The sequence below is a fragment of the Poecilia mexicana genome, unplaced genomic scaffold (genome assembly GCF_051168715.1).
Source record: "Poecilia mexicana isolate PSO_F unplaced genomic scaffold, ASM5116871v1 scaffold_17, whole genome shotgun sequence".
Taxonomy (NCBI): Eukaryota; Metazoa; Chordata; class Actinopteri; order Cyprinodontiformes; family Poeciliidae; genus Poecilia; species Poecilia mexicana.
The window spans coordinates 7,556,737-7,581,575 of NW_028263386.1; the positions used below are offsets into that span (position 1 = coordinate 7,556,737).

The 24,839-nt window shown below is 36.2% G+C and overlaps 1 protein-coding gene across 1 annotated transcript; it reads right to left on the minus strand.

The window, feature by feature from the left end:
- Positions 1-1,843: 1,843 nt before the first annotated feature.
- Positions 1,844-23,386, minus strand: acss2l (acyl-CoA synthetase short chain family member 2 like). The gene is made up of 18 exons (XM_014993394.2): positions 23,129-23,386; positions 21,441-21,636; positions 18,435-18,526; positions 17,184-17,287; positions 13,791-13,863; positions 13,613-13,688; positions 12,268-12,340; positions 11,367-11,504; positions 10,486-10,656; positions 10,275-10,408; positions 9,395-9,527; positions 9,096-9,152; positions 6,806-6,886; positions 6,550-6,658; positions 6,368-6,436; positions 4,776-4,952; positions 2,220-2,294; positions 1,844-2,139 (listed from the first exon to the last, which is right to left on the minus strand). The coding sequence occupies exons 1-18, from the start codon at positions 23,361-23,363 to the stop codon at positions 2,012-2,014; spliced, it is 2,121 nt and encodes a 706-aa protein (XP_014848880.1). The 5' UTR covers positions 23,364-23,386; the 3' UTR covers positions 1,844-2,011.
- Positions 23,387-24,839: the final 1,453 nt, after the last annotated feature.

Consider the following 24,839-nt stretch of genomic DNA (forward strand, 5'->3'; position numbering starts at 1 on the left):
TCACATATGAAATGCCCAGCAGAGCTGTGAGTTCGGTTGCACCATCTGTCTTTGCCTTTCATGATTGAAAACAAAGCGAGGACCTTCATTAAGTGCCTCCTTTTGTTTTTGTTTGTGGAGTTTGCCTCGGACGGCTCTGGCACAAATCCAGCGCTGCACATTCATTCACCGCCTGCTCCATCGCCCAGCAGCCCAAATGCTCACGCGTACAGAGACGATCCTTCAGGGAAGCAACAAAGCAGTTTGGTGTCTTTTTTTTTAAATCAGTGTGAAGCCACAAATAATTAGCTAAGAAAAAGTTGAATTTGTAAGGAACATGAAAGCGAAGCGTCGCTATTAACCTCCAGGTCTAAAGAAATCCTTAAGATTTCTGCAACGAAGCAACTAAATTATTGAATATTGTAACTTATTAGTTTTTTTGAGATGACATCTACAAAACCCAAAATATTAGAAAGAGACAGAAAAATGTTTTCATTTTCCATAAAGTCACACATCTGGGGGAATATTATGGCTCAGAATAATACTGCACCATTAAATGTACAAGTTGATGTATATTTAACAACTTTATAAAACAAAGCTAAAGCTTTACTTTGGTGACTATATGACACCATTATGTTAACAATCAGGAGGAATACTTTAAGTTTTTTGTATTGTTGCAGATGTGGCTATAAAAATATAGTTTTACAAAGTAAATAAGTATTTATGACAGTCAAAGCTAATAAACTAATTAGGCCTGCATTAATAAATCAATAAATAATAAGAGAACAGATCAGAGAAAAAAGTGAATATACACTCAAGATTAATTAAATAGAAAGAAACAGAAAAACGGTTAAAAAAATTAAATTGAAAAATATGAATAAAAGGTATAAATATTTTTAAAATATTAAAAAATGAAAACATAAGTCCAGAAGGACCAGACAAATAGATCCAGTGCAAGACAAAATGAACAAGTTGAAAAAAAAAATGTCAGGGAAAAATTCAAATAGATTATTTAAGAAGATATAAAATAAAGTTAAATTAGAAATAAAAAAAATAGATAAAATTAAAGTGAGACACTTTAAAAATGAACAGAATATTATTTTTTGTTTTCTTACAATTTCTTATTTGCCTTTAAGCTTATGTGTAAATTCAAACACAAATTCAAATACACTTTATTGATCCCAAAGAAAAATGTAATAAACTCTTTTTTCTTAATTATTTTGTTCTTATTTATGCTGCCACTTAAATAGATAGAAACTTTATTAATCTAAATTAAATGAGTACAACTAAATTACTTAATTTATTCATTAATTCAATGTTATTTAAATTCCAGCTCAAATAAATATCTGATGTTTGAACTTTTTTTTATTTTTATACGTCTAGATTTTTTTTTTTTTTTTCTTAAAAATACCCGGCAGCTTCGGGATCAGAGATGCCGGGTTACCAAGCATCTGCATGAAGAAAGAGAGGAGGGTGGGATGAAGGGATGAAGATGTGAGGAGGAGGAGGCGGTTGCCATGGTTACAAGCAGCCTGGCTGCTGGGGGTAATGATGCAACATCTCCGTTTTCTCGTCCTTTTCTCCTGTGTTCCTGAAAGCATAACAGAGACAAATATCTTTTTCTCTTCTCTTTTTTGTCGGTTTTAAATCATCTCAAGTTTGTAATTTCTAAATAATGTCACTCTCTTGCCTTAAGATGCCCTTTCATATATTAATTTCCCTGAAATAACTGCCTGTGGGAGAGTTTTCTGCATTTTTGCGCAAGAAAAGGCAGAGCTGCGTTTTCAGGCAGCAGCTGCAGAGGATGATTCCTGCCACATGGGGGCGACATTTAGCCACTCAGAATAAAGGTGCAACAACAAAAAAAGGATGACACGCTTTATTATGGCTGGATTAATGTGGAAATATACATAAAGTGTCAGCAGGAAAATAAATTACTTCAATAAAATCTGTAATATTTTGGCCCAAAAATCTACAATAAAAACATTTTCTTTGGCTTTAAAAGTTATTTTCTACACGTCTGAGCGCCTCCTCAGGCGGCGGCCTCGCTCCTCTGGCTGAACAACACCTCCACCACCTTGGGGTCGGCCAGTGTGGAAAGGTCACCCAGGTCCTTCTCGTTGCGCGCGATCTGCCGGAGGATTCGCCTCATTATCTTTCCTGAAGAAGAGGAGGATGATGAGGAGGAGTTGAGCGTTTTATAGGAAAACAGTCGAGGAAGAGGAAGCAGCAGACGTTACCTGAACGCGTCTTCGGCAGCGCCGGGGCGTTCTGAATAAAGTCTGGTGTGGCGATTGGTCCGATTTTCTCTCTTACTAAGAAGAGGACGCAGAAAAGATGAGAAATTAATTATTTTTTAATATAACTTAATATAATTTCTGTTTCGGTTTTAGGACATTATTGATAGTAAGTTATTCATTGTTTTATACATAAAAGCACTATTTGCTCGTATTTATACCTAACAAGAACTTAAAATTAAAATTTTAAACTTGTTTATGAAGCTACATCAGTTCATTAATCAAACCTTTTATTCTGGACACTCTAGAAGATATTATTACAAAAACATGAATATTTTTATATAATTTAACCTTAAAAATGATTAAAGAAACGTATCGGTGTTCTGATTTAAATTAGATAAATGCTATAAATTGAGTTTGAGTTTAAATTATTCCTTTTTTAAGTAGAAGTAAAAGAATAAAATCTGATTTAAAGGACAAGATTTAATTTTTAAGTATGTTTAAGTTAATGGAAAAGACAAACATCAGTTTTTTAGATGTTTAATAGTTTTTTTTAGGTTTAAAGTGATAATAATTGAGCTAATTGTGTTAATTACTTAAATATGTTATTAAAAGCAAACTGGATTGAATTTGCATTGTATAAAAAGTTTTAACTATTTAATCTTTTCAGGCATCATTTATGACGGAACCAAACTTTCAACAAGGACACAAATGGGATATTTTTTAATACATATTGATCTTGAGCATTGATCATTAAAAATGAACATTCTAGTTAAAAGAAGCTATTGTCATGAAGTGCGGTGTTGGTGGTGAGGCAGAACGCAGGCAGACCCAGGATGTAGATGAAAAGATGATTTTAATGAAGAGAATTTAGCTCTGAACAGTCCAAAGAACGGGCAGAGCGGACAGCAAGGCTCGGCGCCGGTAGCAGCTGAACTAAAGAACTGATGTACGGAGCTACAAGACTTCCCAGAACTACTGTGACGACTGACAAACAACCGTGACGTATGACAAGGGACAGATGTTAGATAAGGACCCGACAAGAGACAAAGACAACAGGTGGACTTAAATACACAGGAGGTAATCAGGGGAACGAGACACAGCTGGAAACAATCAAGGGGAAGACAGGACAGCACAGAGACTCACAGGAATCAAAACCTAAAAATAAACACGCAGAAAACTCAAATCCTTACAGCTATTTATTTTTACCTATACATCAGTGTCCAATAAACGCCAGTCTGTGTTTATTTGTATGATACATCTTGCTTAGATTCATAAAATCTAAAATATGATGTACGTTTAGTCGGTGCTCGCTGTTTTGCTGGCTATAAAACTAAGTAATGTAAATATATCCAGTAGTATTAACTGAATATCAGATATCATGAATCGGGTATTATATATCACATATAGTGTGCTGCATATTGTTAGTCATATATATAGCATTGTATGTGATCTGGCAGATATTGTATATTCCATATTTTACCTCATTTACTCCATGTTGTCCTTGATTTATTGTACATTATCCATGGTATATCGCTTGTTGCATGTTGTATATTGTGTATCAAATATCACATTTCGAACATTGTGTTTTGTATTTTACATCTTTAAAGCAGTATTTCTCAAACTGTGGTCTGCGGGCCACTGGTGGGTCACGAAGTACTGCATGTAAACAACCGTTTATTTACAGTGACGTTAGCTCAAAGTGTGATGCTCAGCTAGCTTACCAAAGGATTGTGTTTAAAAATAATAATGGATAAGTGGCTTAAGGCCGGTTCACTAAAAGGAAAACCTGAAGACACCGGTGGAAAGTTTCTCAGGGTGAATTGCAGAACTTTTGTTTCTGAATATTATTACGATACACAGCAAGCCACAGGAATGCAGATCTAGGTCTGGGGAGTGTGTTGAATGCGACATGACGATGTGTGAACAGTGCTGCGCCCCACGCTGACTAACTGCATCTTAACACCTAAAATAAAACTATTCATGTTGACTGACTGAAAGAAAATGTTTATTTTTGCCAAAGCAACTCAAATCTATTTTTCTTTTATTATGCTTCCAAGCTACAAATAGCCCTAAAACATCACTAGCGCTCACAACACTTGTAGTGAAGAACTTTTTTTGATTTCCATGTGTTTTCCATCACTAGAAACTTTCAGAATCTCTAAATAACTCAAAACGTCCCAAGTCGACTTGTTCATAGTTTTATTGTGGCCCCTCACATTTAAAAAACAGCGCCACCTTCAGGAGGAACAAAAACAGTGAGTTGAGCAACTAATGCTTTCATTTCAGGTTGTATATATAAAGATCCTGTGTTATTGCGTGGGCAGTTTCTAGTTAGGTGGCCAGTGAGTGTTTGTTAAATGGGGTAAGTGGTCCTGAGTTTGAAAAAGTTTGAGAAAAACTGATTTAAAGGTTTATTGAAGAGAGTAATTAATACAGTAATTAACAGGCTGCAGTAAAATCAATATGATTAAAATAATTTTTTTAGTAATTTTCTTCAATTTGAGCATGAAACTATATTCTCCCACCAATGTCCCCATGTTTGGGTTTGAGCCTCACCCAGCATCTTCAGCTCGGCCACCATCTTCTTGTCGAACTCCCGGCTGTCTTTGAGGGTGACGAAGCAGTAGAGGCACTCTCCCTTCACCTGGTGAGGTCGGCTCACCACGGCGGCCTCTGACACGGCCGAGTGCAGCGTCAGCGCCGCCTCCACCTCCGCTGTGCTCATGAGGTGGCCTGGAGGACGACACAAAAACACACAATCCCACTTCTGTGTGAACGATGGCAGGTTTTAGAGCGGCCCGCCCGCATGCGCTGAAGAAGAACGGTGACGTCACACAGCTGTTAACGAAGTTATAATGGATGGAGCTGTTAATGCCGGGGCGTCGAACTCGCTTTCAGTTTCTGCCACGTTAAGATCGCAAAGGGCCAGAATATATCGATAAACCAGATAAACGTTTAGAACTGTCTCTGCATTTGATAAGTTCTTCTTAAAATGAAAACTTATCTGATGGTGCGTTCACACCAAACGCGTTTGGCGCGTCTGGTTTACATTCAAAGTCTGTGGATCTATCAAAATCGCGCCGGCTGTTGTTTTCCACTGCTGGTCTATTTGTTTGACGCACCAAACGCTCCAAGTCGCTCCACAACGGGCCTTCGACGCGCCTCCACATAGACTTTGAATGTAAACCAGACAAAACGTGTTTTGTCTGAACGCACCATAAGTTTTTCACTTCAATCAATTCTCCTGGATTTTGCCTTTTTTTTGTTGTAGTTTTTAGCAATAGATTGTTAATTTAGGAATATTTGCAAGGAATTTTACAACATTTGCACTTGTCCATGATGGTAAATGTGTCTTAATTACTTGCAAATACTCGATCGCAGACCATGACTTGTGTAGAATATACTGCTACTTACAGACGGGAGTTGGCATCACTTCAAAGCAATATTTTTGACTATTTTTTGGAAAATTTTAAATAAACTTAAAATTATGCATAAAAATGACCATTTGTTGATTTTGCATGAACTTCCACAATCACAGTAAAACTGGAATGGTTGACTAATGCAATTTGGTGGTAAATGGATAAAAACACTTTGATTTCATTAACTAAACAATATTTAAGCACAAAAAAAGAAATATTTAAAGTTAATTCAGGCTGTTTTTCTCTATTGGATGGATATTGGCTGATTCTAATCCTGAGACATCTGTATCGGTGCATTCCCAATATTTATCGGATTTAATCCCACGTATGGAAGTGGCACAGATTGGACTTTTTGGAGTGAAAAGATTGGGATGGGGCTGCTCAGACTGCTGTGAAAATGTCTGATATGGTTCGCATTTGCTAGCTAAGGATGTCAACTCTGTTTGCTTCAGCCATTGTTTCCGTCCGTATTTAGCGCGCCTGGCTTCTTCTGGTGCCGAATTATGATGCATGTCTCACGACAATGACATGAAGGTTGGATGAAATGCGACATAACTGTTCAGACTGCAGATACTTATCTGATTTAGAGACGCATATGAAAGTTTCACAAATCAGATTATTTTGTTGTTGTTGAAAAGCTTGAATTCACATTTGTCTTCTGTGAGTGTAGCCAAAGTCAGACTGAGCACAAGGTCGACAGGAGGAAAGGTGTGACTTTCTGAAACCTACCCGACACGTTCAACATGTCGTCTATCCTCCCTGTGATCCAGAAGTATCCGTCCTTATCCCGCCTGGCGCCTGAAGAGGAGAAGACAAGCTGCATCACCTCTTTAAAAACCAAACATCCGTGACCTTGTGAGAAACGGAGATGTGTAGTCGGTTGACGGGAACGTTTTATTTTGACGACTCACCGTCACCAGTCACATAAAAGCCAGGGAATTTCTTGAAGTAAGTGTTTTCGAAGCGTTCGTGGTTTTCATAAACTGTGCGCATTATTCCCGGCCAGGGCTTTCTGAAAACCTGCAACAGGAAGAGAGAGGCGTTTACTCATGCACAACATTTAAATTCACACTTTAATAAGATTTTAGCTTTAAATTCGGAAATGAAAGCCTTTCTTAAAAGTCAGATTTGAGACCCAGAATGGTTTGGTTCTGCTGGGAAGCTTACCAAATAACCTTCAGCCTCGCCTTCCACTTCTTCTCCATGTTCGTTCAAAATGGTCGGCTCTACTCCGAAAAAAGGAAACGTCTGAAATATGAAATAAGACAACTCAGTTCTTTCATTCAGCAGTCCCCCTTTAAGTGAAATTCAACTCAAAAATACTTTATTAATCCCAAATGGAAATTAAATGTGACTCTTGTTATGCAGGTTTCTTTAACCAGAATTTCATCTACAGCAAAAAATATTTTATCCAACTAATTTTTACTCCCCTACAGCATTGAACTAAATGGGAAAAAAAATCAAGTACCGTATTTTCCGCACTATAAGACGCACCTAAAAACCTTCAATTTCCTCAAAAGCCGACAGTGCGCCTTATAATCCGGTGCGCCTTATATATGGACCAATATTGAGCCACAACAGGTCCAGCAACGGACCTTACCACAGGGGCCGCGTTTCATTGGCTAATGCCCATTTTAGGTCACAGTGCAGCTACCACGTGCGTGACCGTCTCACAAACACAAGCTACAGTAGTAAACATATGCTAATGTACATTGTGGACCATCAAAACCATGAATGCCGACTTACCCAGCCTTGCAAGAACAATAGGCATCAGTGATCTTGTCCACAGCTATATTTATGCTGAGGGTGTGAGGATCTGCTGTTTTCCTCATCTATCGGTAGCTTTTAGCTGTGACGCGCACAATGTTGGAGGCATCCAGTGGCTCAAACACCTTGATGTCGTCCAAAAAAGATGACATGAACTTGTTGGTTCCCCTGTCCATTGTCGTGGCTGATATGTTGTGAAAATCCGGCAGAAATGCTACGCTAATTAACTCAGCTCGAAATGAAAGACGTCATGTTTACACAGACATGCAGTAGGCTGCTTACGACCAACTACGGTAAGCAGCCGCCAACTTCTTTTTCCCCGTAGAAGAAGTAGTGCGCGGTGCATGCTGGGATAGTTGTCAGAACACTGGTTTGTTAATAAAGTTTGATAATACATTTAAAGGGGGGGAGGGGCAGGGGAAGAGAGACAGAGACTGCAGCGGCAGCGTGTCGGTTGGTCTGTGTTACCCAGAAAGCAGTTGGGCATAATATCGCAACACCAACACCGTGAGTGAAACAACGACTGGGCCAGCCTACTATATAAAGTACTCGGGGACCATTTCTTTATTAATGTGGATGTGTAATAATAGAGTATGAAGCGCCTTATAATGCGGTGCGCCTAATGTATGAAAAAAGTCCTAAAATAGGCCATTCATTGAAGGTGCGCCTTATAATCCGGTGCGCCTTATAGTGCGGAAAATACGGTAGTTTAAGAAAGTCTGACAGTTTATACTCATAAAAAAGAATTACCATGAGATTACAAGCTGTAAAATGTTAGATACTTTCTTCTTTACATGGGAAAACTAAATTATTAAGCTGTGGTGAATAAACCAATTGGAATTGGATATTCAATGCTGACAAATAACCTACAACTTAATGATTGAAAATATTTTCAAAATAAATGCAAATACTGCCATGGTAGCCAATTTTACTAGGCTTCATGAATTCAAATTTATAATTTTGATGTAAAAATGACGCTTTGGAGCAAGTGATATGCCTGAAGCTCATTCATATCAAGTTAAAATTTAAAAATTCAATTTTATTGGTTAATAAGAAACTAATCAGTAACAAGAATAATTGAAATGTCAAAATCCCTATTGGTCTTTTATTGGTTTAAACCCAGAAATACATCACGTCTGATCCAGTGGATGTGGGGCCTGAAAGGGTTCAAGAGTTGAAGGATCTCCTGTAACAGTCTGTATTACAGCGTATCAGAAGAAGCCTCTGACTGAAGACACTGCTATTTAACATTCTCATTAACAAGACGCTTAGAATTGTCTGTAATTTTCTTGATTATATGAAGAATCCTCATTTATTCTTTAATTAGACCTTCATTGTGATTTAAGACGGATGAGAGCTGAAGATCTAAAGTTGCTTTTAGCTCCTAAAACATCCAGATTTTGATCTGAACAACCAGAGCTTCCCAGTGCTGCCTTGAGAAAAACGTTAAACAATGAAAACCTGAACTGAAGCAACAGCTAATGGAAGCACTTGTTAAAGTAAGTATATTTAAAATTTTTGGTTTAGAAATATCTTACAGAAAAAATGTTAAAAATGTTTGGTTAATTTACTTGATTCATAATATTGCAGAAATGTGGAAAAATTCAGAGCAGTTCATGAACATTGGCGTAATATTCCGTCTCTTTTAAACATTTAGATTTTACTTATCAGAGCAAGTCGTGTCACTTACAGCTGATCCTGGTTTCAGAGGCGTGGCGGCAGGCAGAGGCGTCAAGACGTGACCTCCCTGCAGAAGAATCAAAAACATCCCTGACACATCGACACAACGACCATAACATAACGAATCGCAGCTGACGTCATGACATAAAGTAGTGGGAATCCAGGGGAATCTTAATTTAACCATTCAAACACCAAAGATGCCGTAAAAAGCATCAATACGAACAGTGGAAACTGAACGGAGGATGAAAATACGGCGCCAAAATATTCAGCATCTAGCTCTGGTAATCCGATCCAGTGCGATCCGCTCACCGTCTCCGTCTGCCAGAACGTGTCGACCACGGGGCATCGCCTCTGGCCGACCGTCTCGTAGTACCACTGCCACGCCTCGGGATTGATCGGCTCGCCCACAGTACCCAGAATCCTCAGGGTGGAGAGGTCGTACCTGGAAACATAAAGAAAATCCTAAAAAACTGACACTGATTGATTATATCTACTCAATATGTAATATTATTCATATTGTCACCATGACAACTGCTGCTGGCCGATAAATGGTTCCAGAAGTTACTGTGATAAACGATAATATTGTTGTTTTAGGGTCAATTTGAAGTACGTAATATGTTAGTAATTATGAAAAAACACATTCTCAAAAATAAACTTAAATTCTAATGAACATTTAACTCTGGAACTGAAAGCCATTTCAAATATCCAAAAAAATAAAGAAAACAACAGAAACCAAAAATAAAATGAACTATGAAATAAATGAAGAAATTAGCAGAAAACAGAAATGGTAAATATTTAAATGGTTAAAAAGCTGATAAAAAAGTAAAAAAAAAAATAGATGAGACAATTTCAGTATTATGAAGTAAAAAAAGACAAATGCATAAGACTAATGAAGATGAAAAAGTCATTTAATAATAAACAGAAAATGGAAATTTTATATTTAATAAAAAAAATCATAAATACTTTTTAAATGAAATAAAACTCTTAACAAGTGGTTTGTATTCAGAGCAGAGAAAACCAAGATTATGATCCGATTATTATCACAAGGTTAGAAAATAACCAAAAAATGAAGAAAAAAAGTTTTAACATTATCAAGTTAAATAAATAAACCAACAATAAAAAATACTATAATATTTAGTGAATAAATTTTGAATCTGTTCCATAAAAAGAGGCACGTTAAACGGCTCACTTCTGCAGCGGTTCCGGTCCGTACTTCATCAGCAGGCGGATGGCGGTGGGAGCCGTGTAAAACTTGGTCACCTTGTACTTCTCTATGACCTCCCAGAACCGGCCCACATGCGGGTGGACTGGGATTCCCTCAAACTGGAATCACACGACAACATTCAGACCGCAGGGAGCGGAAACTCTGGCGTCGGGGCGAAGCTCTGACGTTCACTCACGAGGACGCTGGTGGCGCCGTTTGCAAGAGGGCCGTAGGTTATGTAGGAGTGACCCGTGATCCAGCCGATGTCTGCCGTGCACCAGTACACGTCGTCATGGTGATAATCGAAAACGCACTTGAAGGTGAGGAAGGTGTAGAGCAGATACCCGGCGACGGTGTGGACGACACCCTGTTGTGATTAAAGAGGTAGTCTGAATTGGAAACGAGAGGCAGATCAAGGTTTTCTGTAGCGTCCTGGAGAAGCGGTAGAGCACAACCAACAAGAATCGTTGTTTTTCCAGCAGCCATTGTTCAGCGCAGACAGCGGTAAAACCAGCTGAACAAACGTGCTGGAGCTCTGGTTGCTAGGTAACGGGCTGGGCTTTGCTGGGGTTGCTAGGTGACGTTACATTCCTGAGCTTTTTGAAACAGCCAAAAAAAGATGGTAACACTTTATTTGAAGGGGTTTGCATAAGACTGACATGAAACTGTCATGTTGGCACTTTTAATGGACTTTAAATGCAACTTTGCATTAAATCATGCAACGTTGGCACTTTTAATGGACTTTTAATGCAACTTTTAGAGCAACTTTGCATTAAAAGTGTCAATATTTACCGAATGACTCTTCATGACAACTGTCATAAGCATTCATAAAGACTTCTTTATGTTCATGACAGGTGTTATGTCATGTTTATGACAGTGTCATGTCAGTCTTATGCACACCCCTTCAAATAAAGTGTTACCAAAAAGATGAACTTATTGCCAAAAAGTGTCTGGATTGTTTGTTTTTTAAAGCGCTGGGGCTGTTTCTAGAAGCCGTGCTTTCGCGTAATAGCTCCCATTTAAACTCTGACATTAGTTTGACAAACTGTGGAAAGATACTTTGGCGAGATCCATTACTTTAGGTTTGCCAGTGGAGCCGCTGGTGTAGAGGATGAAGAGCGGATCTTCGGCGTCCAGCCATTCAGGCTCACAGTCCTCAGAGGAGTCGCTCATCGCCTCGTCCCACCACTCGTCCCGCTCCGAGTCCCACGGAGTCTGGACTCACAAAACACAAACCTGCTCGACATTTAAATTCATCAACTTGCATCCATATCGTTATCCTTCTCTGAAGTTTTTATGTTTATTTCAAAATGTTTGAGCGCTTAAACGTCTAAAGCCAAATTCCTTGTTTGTGTGAACAAACATGGCCGATAAACTGGTTCTGATGCTTTAATGCGCTCTCGTTTTTTGAACTAGAAATGTTTTGAATTGATTAGGCATCACAACACGTAGCCACAAATGGCTATAAATAATCTTAAAAGGTTTTTCTGGGAGATTTAATGGTTTTGAGTAGATGTAGAAATTAATGTGTGTGACAGGATTTTATGGCCACTCTAAGAAAAATAAAATACAATGAAGAGACTAAAGTAATATTTATGAAAATAAAGTCACAATATTACACAAATAAAGTTGTACGAGCATAAAGTTGTCATAATATTACAAGAATAAAATTGTACTGAGAATAAAGTCTTATTTTGAAGTTGAAATATTACCAGAATAAAGCTGCAATATTGACTTTATTCTTGTATCATTTCAACTTCATTCTCATGCAGCTTTATTTGTATTTGTTCTCATAATGACTCGTAATTTTTTTCTTTTTCTTTTCTTATTATGAGCCAAATATGTCACGCTAATAAATGTAAAATGAGATTAAACGATGTTTTTCACATGGGTTGTGCACGGAGAAGAAGCTCACTTTATCACAGCTAAATGTTTCCTTGTGGCTCAGTTTTAAAGGATGAAGCTGAAACATGCAGACCTGTAGTTTGTTGCATGAAGCTCTGACTCCTTCATGCTTTATAACCAGGCACTTGGTGATGCTGGACGACCCTCTGTGAGGAAAATTACAGAAAAGAAAAAGGATGTGAGCAAACAAGCAGCTTTGCTTTCAAAGATTTTAACATTCAGTTTCATTTTGATTTGTCAGATAATTTCAGTTTCATTTATATCCACGATGCCTCTCATCATTTATGAGGAATTTCAGCTTTTTGCTGGGGCTTTGGAAGCAGCGTAGTTTTAACCTGCTTCAGTTTTTGTAAGAAATTAAAATAAAAAAAATCTCCTATTGATGTACAATCCTCGGATTATTAGGGCCACGCTAAGAAAATATAAATAATATAAAATACAACAATAACATCAGAATGTTATGAGAATAAAGTGAGGCAAGAATAAAGTGGAAATAATACAAAAATAAATTCACATTACGTCTTTATTATCCTTAAAATTTACTTTATTCTTGTTTCATTTCCACTTTGTTATACAACTTAATTCTAGTAATATTATGATTTTATTCTCAAAATATTATGACCATCATGATATTTTTACGGATTTATTCTTGTAATATATTGTCCTAATTTTGACTTTATTCTAATGTTATTCTTAATTTCAACTATAGTTGGATTTATAATTTTTCCAATTATAAATAATTTAATACAAAACATAAAAAACATACTGATGTAAAGTCGAGCAAGTTTCAGTTGTTTTTAGACAAAATGTTTTTCTTTAATAATGGAATTAAATTATTTGTTTATTTGAATATTTTAATGTATTTCTACTGTATAAAAAAAGCTTAAATAAAAAATCTGCAGAATGTAAATTTTTATATCCGATTAATCATCAGATCGATTGATTAATCGTCAGAATAAAAGACAGATTAATCGATAACTAAAATAATCAGTAGTTGCAGCTGTAATGTTGACAAATAAAATGCACGACATGCAACACACAGTTGATTAGGGCCTGAAATTTCGCCTCAGTCGTATTTTTATCTGCTTCAGGTTTTGTTCCAGTCTTTTGTCTCAAACCCACATCTGCACCTATGACTCTTTGTGTCCCTCGGTTGATAACCCTTCCCAGCATGCTCTGCCTTTTCGCTCTGCCTTTTCGCTCACGTCCCTCTCCGGCGCTCGTTCCCATTGGAGACAAGCAGCTCGGGCTTTTCCTGATGGATTTAAGTGCTCCATGTTGCCCGGCAACCTGGTAATCTAAAACCCTGGCGGTCTGTTGTTTGCAGCCACTCTGATAGCAGCTGACTGCACTCTGAGTCCCATTACCGGCAGCGGCTTATGTAAATACGGCTGGTTGCTGGGAACTGGGAAACCTACTTCTCCCTGCTCTTCTCCAGCGCCTCGTCGGAGATCTGCTTCAGGTTGATCAGTTTGTCTCCTCTGTAAACACCATCTGTGGGTGAGGGATGTGCAGCAGATGATGAGGTGTGAAACCGAACAGATGAGTCGTTTTGCAGCCTGCGGGTTGCTGCAGCAGGACTGTAGCCTACCGTACCTGCTGTGACCAGAACGCTGCTCTGGGCGTCCATTATTCTCTCACACAGAGAGTCTGAGGAGAATCCTGCAAACTGACCAGAAGAAGAAGAAGAATACTGGAATGATTTATCGCGATTAATCATGATTAATTGATTTTTGAAATAATTGTCAATAGGTCAGTCACAATAACAAATTTTACTAGGAAAAAAAAATGCCCCAGAAGTTTTTGGGGTAAACTGTTATTGTAGTTTTGAAACCATTTTCAAACAAATTATATTGCTAATGGCATAATCAAAATGCAATAATCTACGCAGAGATCAATAAACCCTTAATTCTAATGAATATTAGAATTAAACTGGAAGATATTTTAAATATCCAAAATAAATAAACAATACAGCATAAACAACAGCAAATGAATCATGAAGTCTGTAAACAAAACTGTCCTTCAAAAATGGGCTAATTGAAAGAATAATAATGATTCTGAAATGATTAATCGCGATTAATCGTGAATAATTTATTTTTGAAATAATCGTCAAGAGACCTGTCACGGTAACTAATTGTACTGGACGATAAATTGTCCCAGAAGTCATTGCGTTAAATTATGATATTGTAGTTTTGAAACCATTTTCAACTAATATAATGCTAATGGCAGAATTATAATGCAAGAACACATTCTTAGAGATCAATACACTTTAAATTCTAATGAACAATTTACACTGGAACTGGAAGGCATTTAAATATCCAAAATAAATAAACAATACAACAGAAACTGAATTGTGAAGTCTCTGTAAACAAAATTAGCTAGTTGAGACCAAAACACCAAAAAGTCAAGCATTCACTAAAGGAATCATTGGCTTTTTGGTAATAATATGTTTATTTTCTTATTTAAAAAAGGAATCAAATGATTTGTTTGTTTGGATCTTTGGATGTATTTCAAGTATTTTATAAGAAATTTAAATGTTTAAATAAAAAATCTGCAGAATGTGGATTTTTAAAAATATGATTAACCAATTAATCGTCAGGATAATCAATTAATCCTCAGGATAATCAATTAATTATAAAAAATAATCGATAGAATGCTCGAATACTAAATTAATTATTAGTTGCATCTCTAAAGAAGTTAAGTTTTTAACGAAATCGGCACACATCTTATTTTTATCTCTAATTACAGACATCTAGATCTGCTGGATGAAACAAATCTGAGACTTTATTGCCTTAAGCTGTTGGTTTTATCTGGTTCTTATTGCTGAGAATAGACTAAATTTGGTCAATTGATAGCTTAAGTTTTTTTGTCTACAGTGATTTATATGACTGAGGATTAGAGCCAAACTAAGACAATTAAAAATTATATGATATTACAGGAATAAAGTCATAATATTAGGAGAATAAAGTCGAAATTTGACAAAAGTAAAGTTGTGAAACTATGAGATTAAAGTCATAAAATGAGAATAAAGTCATAATATTAGGACTTTATTCTCCTAATAAAGCGTATTACTTTATATTCATAATACTAGTAGATGTTATTCTACTGTTTATTCTCGTTATTTAATTTATTTTTTTAGTATGCCACTAACATTCATCTCTTTTCCCACAAAACATATTTGCTTATTTAAAATATTACATTTTTAGTTTATTATAAACAGATAAATATAGTTATCACTATTGTTTTTGATTATTTTATTCTTTATTTCTTCTTCTGACCTGCGAATACTTTTGATCTAAGTTTGACCCACAGGCCTTTATTTATATAAATAAAGAGAAGACATTCTCTTATTCCCATTTATAGCTGAGTAACCGCGTCCGTCCGTCCGTCCGTTAGCTGCTCCTTTAGACGGCTGCCATCTTGTTCTCAGGCCAAGGTTGACAGTTCATGGAGTGTAAAGTTTCAGCGGGGATGGCAGCGCTTCAGGTCACGACAGACTCTGGACTCAGCAGAATGTCGCTGCGTTGACTCGCCTGAGTATCTTTCATGATTATTCATAATGATCAGTAACAATCCCGACCAGAACAATAATAATAAATACATATTGGCTCAAACCTGGGAGAAAATGCAACAGAACCAGGCCTCTGTTGGTCACGCAGAGTTCACCTTGGAGGCTGCGTTTATTTTTAACACAGCCGCTAACCTACGCCTGGACGGGGAAGGTTAAATCACTAAAATAGCTTCCCAAGCTGGAAGCAGCCAGTCGTGTCTGACCCATTTACTGAGTGCAGGTGTTGTCAGTTCTGCATTCACAGAGAAAACAGCTGATAACTGCTGGCAGTCTGCGCTGGCAGAAACGGAGGGTTTCTCTCTGGAAATGGGGGCAGAGCAGCAACTTGCAACATGGTCGTTTGTATAAATGAGGACAGCATCAACTTACCATGTGGGAATGGAGCAGAAATGTCTTTAGAAAACAAAACGAGACCAAAAGTTTATATTTGGATTCTCACGGAAGGAGGGAAAAGTGATTTTTAAAGAAGAAAAACTGATTTTTAATTTGATTTAAACAATAGAGCAACTAGGCCTGTTGCAATAAATCAATTAATCACATGGTAAACTAAAATAAGCTCTATTATATCATTTTGCATGATTTATTGTTTTTCTTTTTTTCTTTTTCTACCAAAATTAGATAACAAAAGTCTTCAGTCTGCTATTTTGTTATCGACTAGCCCTTTTTTTGAAGGATAATTTTGTTTACAGAAACGTCATAATTTATTTGGTTTGTTTATTTTAAATATTTAAAATATCTTCCAGTCTAGTGTTAATTATAATTTAAAGTTTATTGATTTTTAAGAATGTGTTCTTACATTATTTTTCCAACATTATGATTGTATTACTTCAAAAATGGTCTCAAAAACAGCAATATTGTTGTTTAATGCAATAAGTTTTGGGGAAATTTATTGTTCAGCTAAATTTATCATGACAGGCAAACTTAATGTCAGATTTCTGAAATGAGTCATGATTTTGAAATTAAAATCAGAGTTAAATTACTTTCAGAATTTCTACTTTAATGTCAAAATTCTGAGACTTCTGAGATCATAACCAGAATTCTGATTTTTAAATCAAAATTCTCTGAACTGTGAGATTAAAATCTGTTTTTCTTTCTTTTTTTCAGCGGCCCTGGTCTTCTCTCATAGTTTACATAACTTTACCAGAGTCTGAGTTTGTTTTCTAAATGAATCTCAGTCACCATAAATCAATATGAAACTATAGAAAACCTTTCACCGCGCTGCAGTTTTACACCCAACTGAAGTCTGTTGCTCCTCCACTCTGGTAATTACGGCTTTGTCCTCTTCTAGGACAAAATCTAGCTATGGACGCTTAAAATAGCCTTTTTAATCAGCATATACCCAGCCAGAGGAGGAGGTTTGTGTGTATTTTCCATGTTTTCTTGCTCCTTTAACAGCCTGAGCAGGCGGCCATGCTTACCACCACGGAGTGGACGGCTCCTATCCGGGCACAGGCCAGCATGGTGTAGACGAGCTCTGGGATCATGGGAAGGTAGATGGACACTCTGTCTCCCTTTCTCACTCCTGGTTAAGCAAACAGAAACATGATTATTTAAGTTTTAAGGGTTAAATTTAAAAACAAAGTCTGTCAGAGGAACAGTTCAGCTAAGACTGAATTATGACTGTAGCTTAATATGAGAACAAATAGTTGGGATCTGGGCTGTTGATCGACTTCTCACCAAGAAAACTGAATGCCAGAATTGGATCAAATGGCAAACAGTATCTGTTTATTTATTTTTTAAATCCTTTTACATTATTCCCCTCACAGATTTATCAGTTTAGTAGTGCATCATATTTATCTCATTAAATGTGGAAAAAAATTAAAAAAGTTATTTTGGTCTCATTTCTTTGCGTTATAAAATTAATAATAACATAACATATTCAGACAGTTTATAGCTACTGTTGATGGTCTGTAGCTTAGCTAGCTATCCACCTAACTACATATTAAGTTAGCTAGGCAGCTAGCTACAGATTAAGCTAGGTAGACAGCTAGCTACATATCAAACTAGGTAGATAGCCAGATAGCTATCTGTAGATTTACATTCTAGATTTACATTCTTTACGCTATACAATTTATTTTAACATGTGGATGAATTATTGCTAATGTTGATAGCCAGCAATTTAGCATGGCATTTACCTAGCTCTATGTTTAGTTAGCTATATTATTGGCTATATAGCTACCTAGTTATATAAATTATCACTACATGTGTAAAGCTAGCAAGCTAAGTACTTAACTATTTAAGTAATGAAATAGATAGATTGCCAATTTCTCAATGTAATTAGCTTTATTATAGTTATATCTAGCTATATAGCTAATGATTTGCAAGCTTTGTAATTAGCTAGCTAGCTATCTCATTACTTAGGTAGCTAGAAAGTTAGAAGCATATCTACGTTGTTAGTTAAATTCAAATTTAATTCAAAAATATTATATTCTGAAAAGGCCTCTGACATAAGACACTTTGTATCTAAATACATTATTTAGATAAACTAATTAATGCCTAACTGGTGTTCTAGCTAGCAAATAGCAATGGGAAGCAGAGTAAAAGCAACAAAAATGTAGTTTAGTTTAATGTTACTTTAAGGTTACATTCAATATGTGAGTTTCATTACATTGATTTACTGTCAGAAATCCAGTATATTGTACAGAATTTTGCTGAGGTGACTTTCTCACCCATCCTCTTGAGCACATTGGCACAGCGGCAGACGTGACTCAGCATCTGGCCGTAGGTGATGGTCGTGTGATGTTCAGGTGAGTTCCCCTCCCTGTAAAAACAACAAAACGATTATTTCTGTATTGATTCATGAAGCATTCTGAAGATCCTGTGTGCTGGCAAAAATAATGTAAGATTTACTCTGAATACTCATTGAAAACATAGAGGTTTTATTATATTGACTGAGCCAGAGAGGGACAGAATCAGCATCTATTAGTCAGGAAACTGCATTAGTGCACATAAAACAGGTAAATTACCAAAATGGTGACGCAGTGCGGTCCAGCATTGTGAGAGCTGTGGAGTTCATAGTGGAGTCAATCAGGTCCAGTTGTTACCAAGTCTATATTTGGCTTGGATGTTTGTCAGGACAGCTATTTACAAAATCACTTGTCATTACGCCTGGCAAGGCAGCAGACAGATTCATAGTAAAACTCTAATGTAGGACAGAGCACTGCAAAAACAATCAGGCTGAAAATATGATGGAATAAATTAGGAATCGGTGATGGGATGTAACATGTCTCAAACTTTCTGACTTTACAGTAAAATAAAAGCAGCTGTTATTTAAATATGTTCAGTAGCCCAGTTAGTGTGTTACTGTTACATAACGGAAATAATGACATTATTTATTTGACCCATTCTTTTTATCCTTAAACAATTGATGCCCTTCCATAACTTTCTTCAAATACTCTTTGCATTAAAAATTGCTTTCATCTGAATAAACACCTCAAATTTGGGAGTGAATGTAGTGAATTTGGCACCATGTTGTCATTTGTTGTCCTGCTTCAGTCTCATTTTCTTCCTCTATATAGTTATGCTTGGTATTGATATTAAATTACACAAATTATAGCAATTTTGTCATAATGATGTAGCTTAATGTAAGTTGGTTTAAGACTATAAATGTTAATAAATATGATTAATAAGTTAAAAAGTCTCTAGCTAGCTGTACTGTAATTAGCGTTTTCCTCATTTCAATAGATGTCTATATGTAGCTTGGCTAACCATACAGCTAGCTACCTAAGCTAATGTCTAGTTTGAAAGCTAGCTAATTTGCAGTGTTAAATTGACAGATAGTTAGACGGCTCTATGTAGCAAGCTAAACAGATAATTAGATTGCAATTTAGGTGGATACCAAGTTAGCATGCTATCTATTTAGCTATCTAGCTAGTTAGATAGCCAAGTAGACAGCTAGTCATCTAGTGCTGTAGTTGTATATCACTCTTTAAAGCCTGATACAAGAGACGAGTTGTAAATTCATTTATTTATTAATTAAATTCACTTCTTTTTATCTGCGTATAAAGTGTTTTGTTCATGTGATTAAAGGTACAATAGCTATGAAAGAGTCAAAATACTTTGTGTCTGGAATATTTTTCAGCTAAACGTCTTCCTACACATTTCTGCACTTCCCTTTGTTGTTTTGTTTTGTCTGATCAAACCCTTAATCAGATATTTAAATACTTTCTGTCATCAAAATCCAACCTTCAGTCATAACAGTTTAGATGATGGTCAAAACAAACCATGCAGCAGTCACTGTAAGCTAGCAGATCGACCGTTCTACGTATCTGGAAACTGTGCAGGAAAAGCGTTTGCAGCCAGCACATATAATGTGTGGGTTTTGTTTTGTTTGGTGCAAACAGTATTAAAATGCTTGGATGATCTGCAGCGTGGTCATGTTCCACTGAACCCCTATGCTGCTGATCTGGTAGAGCAACTGCTTCTTGTTTGCCAAAGCTTCTGCAGTTGACAAAGCAAATATCTGCCTTCATGTATTGTTGCAGAAACAATAGAAAGTACAGCAGGTACATAAAAAGCTGAAAAGAATGTAAAGTGGAACAACTAAGCAACTACAACTAACAAAATAACAAAAACTGAAGATGAAACGACTTTGTTAACTTAAATGAAAATTGTAATTAATGGGCAAAAATTTTAACTGGAACTATAAAACTAAAACTTACTGAAATTGTAGATGTTTATGATATTATTTCTCTTTTTCACACACAAGCAGTTTATGTCAGAAGTCGGCAAATTACTGCTGGCGGCTGCTACGCTAGTCCGCAAAATGGCGGCAGCAAAAGTTGGGAGAAAACGCCAGTCAGTTGGTTAACGCTGACTCTGGCAACAATAATAATTGCTGCCAACAATAATTGCATAGTTTTTTTAAAAATAAAAATACTGTTGAGTGTTTGTTCCCGATGTGTGATCAATCACAAAACGTTGACTTTTTTACTTCTGCGCCTAAAAATGAACCAAAGTATGAAAAAATTAAATCTACCAACATAGCTAATAAACGCTAAACTGAAACTAAACAATAGTTTCCGGTTGCAATAATTCAGTTAATCACATGATACATCAAAACACATTTAATGATTTTTATTTACATTATTTATTATTTTTTATCTTTCTACCAAAAACGATAGCAAAAGTCTTCAGTCTGGTGGTTTGGCCTCACCTAGCTGTTTATTTGACGGACAATGCTGTTTACAGTCATTTTATAATTAATTTTGTTTGTTTTACTTGTTTTGTTAATTTTTGATAATTAAAATGTCTTCCAGTTCCAGTGTTAAATATTAATTAGAATCTAACATTTATTAATTTTTGAGAATGTGTCCGTGTTGTTATACTATTACCATTATATTACTTGAAAATAGTCTCAAAACATCAATATTATCGTTGATCGCAATAATTTACTGTCAATATAAACAATATTTAACTAATAAAAACAAGCAAGCACATTCTAAAAACTAATTAAAATTAATTAAATTACACAGAAAGTGACAATGAAATAAACTATAATGGAAAACCCAAAACTGTTAAAACCCTGAAACTGTGGCCGACATTCCTGCTGCTGCTAAGGAGTTGTCCAGTGTAGTTGGCAGCAGTTGGTTTTGACTGGAATATCTGACAAAGCTCAAATTAGTACCTTTATATTTTTTACCCTGGTGGTTTTTTTATTATTATATTTTGCTTACCAGTAATAGGCGACCTTTTCGCCGAGGTTCCCCTCCCTCACATGTCTGTCCAAGACGTTATAGCACATGTTGGTTTTGGCTCCTTCCATGCATTTGACGAATATGTTGCCCTTTGTCACGTCAAAGTTGTACTGAAGCATTGGACCGGTGGCTGGTTTCTTCCAGAAGAACTCATCTGCAACCTGCTTCCAGAACGCTGAAATAAATTCACATTTTAAGGCTCGTTTTAGGGTGAAATGCATTGAAATACTGCAGTCTTTTTCAAACTGCGGTGGTCCGCGGGCACCCCCTAGTGGTAGTCGAGGTACTGCGCGTAAACGGCCGTTTATTTTACCGTGACGTCAGCTCAAAGTGTGACGCCACAGCTAGCTTACCAGAGGATTGTCTTTAAAATAATAATGGATAAGTGGCTAAAAAAGCGGGTCACTCAGAAGACAAACTGAAGAGAAAACAACTTAAATGATCGGAAAAAGCTAAGTTATACCTTCTGGGAGTATAGATGTGTAATTTAGCTAACGATTCGATTCTTTTGAACGGCTCTGTGCCGTTAACGTGTGTTCAGTTGGTGAGAAGAACTGTTTGTTTTTTACGACTTCGCTTGCTGATAATGCTCTGATCACTAGTCAGAAGTTATTGTTGTGTCTATCAAACAGATTTAATCAACAAATAAATACAGTTGATAGAAATGGATGGATAATTTTTATATTTAATGGTGCAGAAGATATTTGTTTGTGCCAAAGCAGCGAAAGTTTATTTTTCTTTTATTGTGCTTCCAAATTACAAATAAAATATTAATGCCCACAACAAGATTTATTTTTTAATTTACGTGTGTTTGACATAATTGGAAAGTTTAGACTCCAAATTTTCAGAATCTATAAACAACTCAAAACACCCGGAGTCGATTTATTCATGGCTTTGTTGTGACCAGTCACATTTACAGTGCACTTCTCATTAGGACGAACAAAGACAACAAACAATAAGAGAGTTAAGAGCAGAGTTGGGTAGTAACTAGTTACATTTACTCAATTACATTTACTTAAGTAACTTTTTTGAAATGCCGTACCTTTAGGAGTATTTTTAATATGGTGTACTTTCTACTATAGTCGAGTGATTTTATTATGAAGTATCGCTACTCTTGACTAAAATTTCCGGTTCTCTACATGAAAAACAAATATTTTTTAAACAAAAATCCACCAGACTCAGACACACACCTGTAGTTTTTGTTAAAGTTTCATAAGTTTTTTTATTGAAAGAAACTGATTTGGAAAATTTTTAATTTTACTTAAATGAATTATTGTCATTTTTGTCCTTACAATACCAAAATTTCCACTTGATCCATCTGATTGTGTAATTTTTAAATATGAATTGATTGATAATTTGATCAGTTACTCAGTACTTGAGTAGACTTTTTACCAAATACTTTTTTACTTTTGAGTATTTTTTTTTTTTTGGACAGCTACTTTTTACTTTTACTTTAGTAAAAATATTTTGAAGTAGTGCTAATCTTACTTGAGTACAATTTTTTGGGTACTCTAGTTAAGAGACTAATATTTTAATCTCCATGTTGTGTTATTGAGGGTCAATTTAAGATTATTTGGTTCTTGAGTGTTTGTTAAGTGGGGTAAATCATCCTCAGCCTGAAACGGTTTGGGATATAGAGGCTCAGAGAAGTGGGGAGTCTGACCTACCTTCTGGATTCTCCAGAGACTTCTTGTACATTCCCACATAGGAGCTGAAATCAGGCACATGTGCATCCCTTTGTAGGTCAGGAGGAGGGTGGTACAATTCTTCAGATTCAGGAACAACCATTTTGGAGGCACAGAGGCAGACAAGTCGAGTTTTTAATGATGAGTCTTTTCTGGTGAATCCTGCAGGGTGAAGTGAGAACAAGGCCTCCTGCAATGAAGCAACACAATTCAGCATGCATAAAGACCCACCTCTAAACCCAGATCTGCAGACTGCTCCCTCAATCTGCTTAGTGTCAGGACAGCCAATCGGCTAGCAGGATGGAGCACTCCCACTTTTTGGTTGGTTGGGCCTCCACTGGCATGCTGATCACATTATGTTTCCAAGCCAAAGGCTGGCGGAGGAGAAAGTGGAGGAGGAGGAGAAAGGCGTGGTATGCTGCGTGTTGTGGATTCAGGCTGATGTTTGTTTTCAGAGAGACGGTAATGCGCATTCATGAGGAAAAAACACAGGAAGCAGCAGCTGTTTACTGGTGTATCAGGGGGGTCCAAACTGTGGCACAGGGGCCACTTGTGGCTCTTGGAATGATTTTGATCAGCCCACTAACTAAACATAATTGTCCCAACCAAAAACAACTTTTTGAAATAGTTTGTCTTCACTGCAATAAACACAAAATCTTACCAAGTATTTTTGGTCTACTTTCAAGTGCAAATATATTAGTTTTGTCTTATTTCAAGTGTACTAACTTACACGTAGCTTTTCAGCAAGATATAAGATCTTATTTTAAGTCAATAATTCTTTAATATTGGTGAAAAAGTACCAGTTCCATTGGCAGATTTTGTCACTTATAAAAAGGGAAAAATGTATTGCTGTAAGTGAAATAATCTGGCAATGGAACAAGTACTTTTTAAAAAAAATATCAATATTAAGGAATTATTGATTTAAACCAAGGTCTTATATTTTCTTGAAAAGTTACTTGTGAGTTAGGCTTGCATAATTTCAAGTGTATGAAAATATTTAGATCACAAACTATATCAAAAATATTTGGTAAAACTTAGTGTTGTTGCAGTGATTAAATTTAAAATCTTTAAGGATTCATAGATTTCAGAAAAAAAAGTTTATTATCAAGCAAGTAAAGCTAAAAAAAAAACAGAGGGAAAAAACCCCTAAATGTTTGCATTTTAAATGTACTTAATATTTGGGCCCCCGAAGTTGTTTAAATTTGCGGGTTTTGGCCCCGGAGGCAGAAGGTTTGAACGCCGCTGTGATAAGCTATTGAGCAATTAAGCATGTGACGCTTTAGTTATACAAATAAGGTAGTCAGATTTGTTGTTGGAAATGGATGTGTAAATTATTATAGATGTAAAACTTCAATATGGTTTTGCAGGTTTGCCTTATTAAAATAAATGAATTTGTTGTTTTTTTTGTTTTTGGTGTCAATTGGAAAAATATAGAACAAAATGTTTCTGAGCAATAAAATAAGGATTTCAGTGGCTCATTCTTTGAAAAAACTTATTGTATTTAACCAAGTTTAATAAAATAATTCCAAGCAGATTTGAGGAGGCAGAGGGCAAATTTGTGTCATTCTTGAAATGTAAGTCAAGGGCCACAGGCAATCAGTCCAGGGGCTGGAAATGGCCCACGGGCCGCACTTTGGGCATCCCTGGTTTAGTGTTTACAATGTGTTCATTTTAGATATAAAATGTCATATTT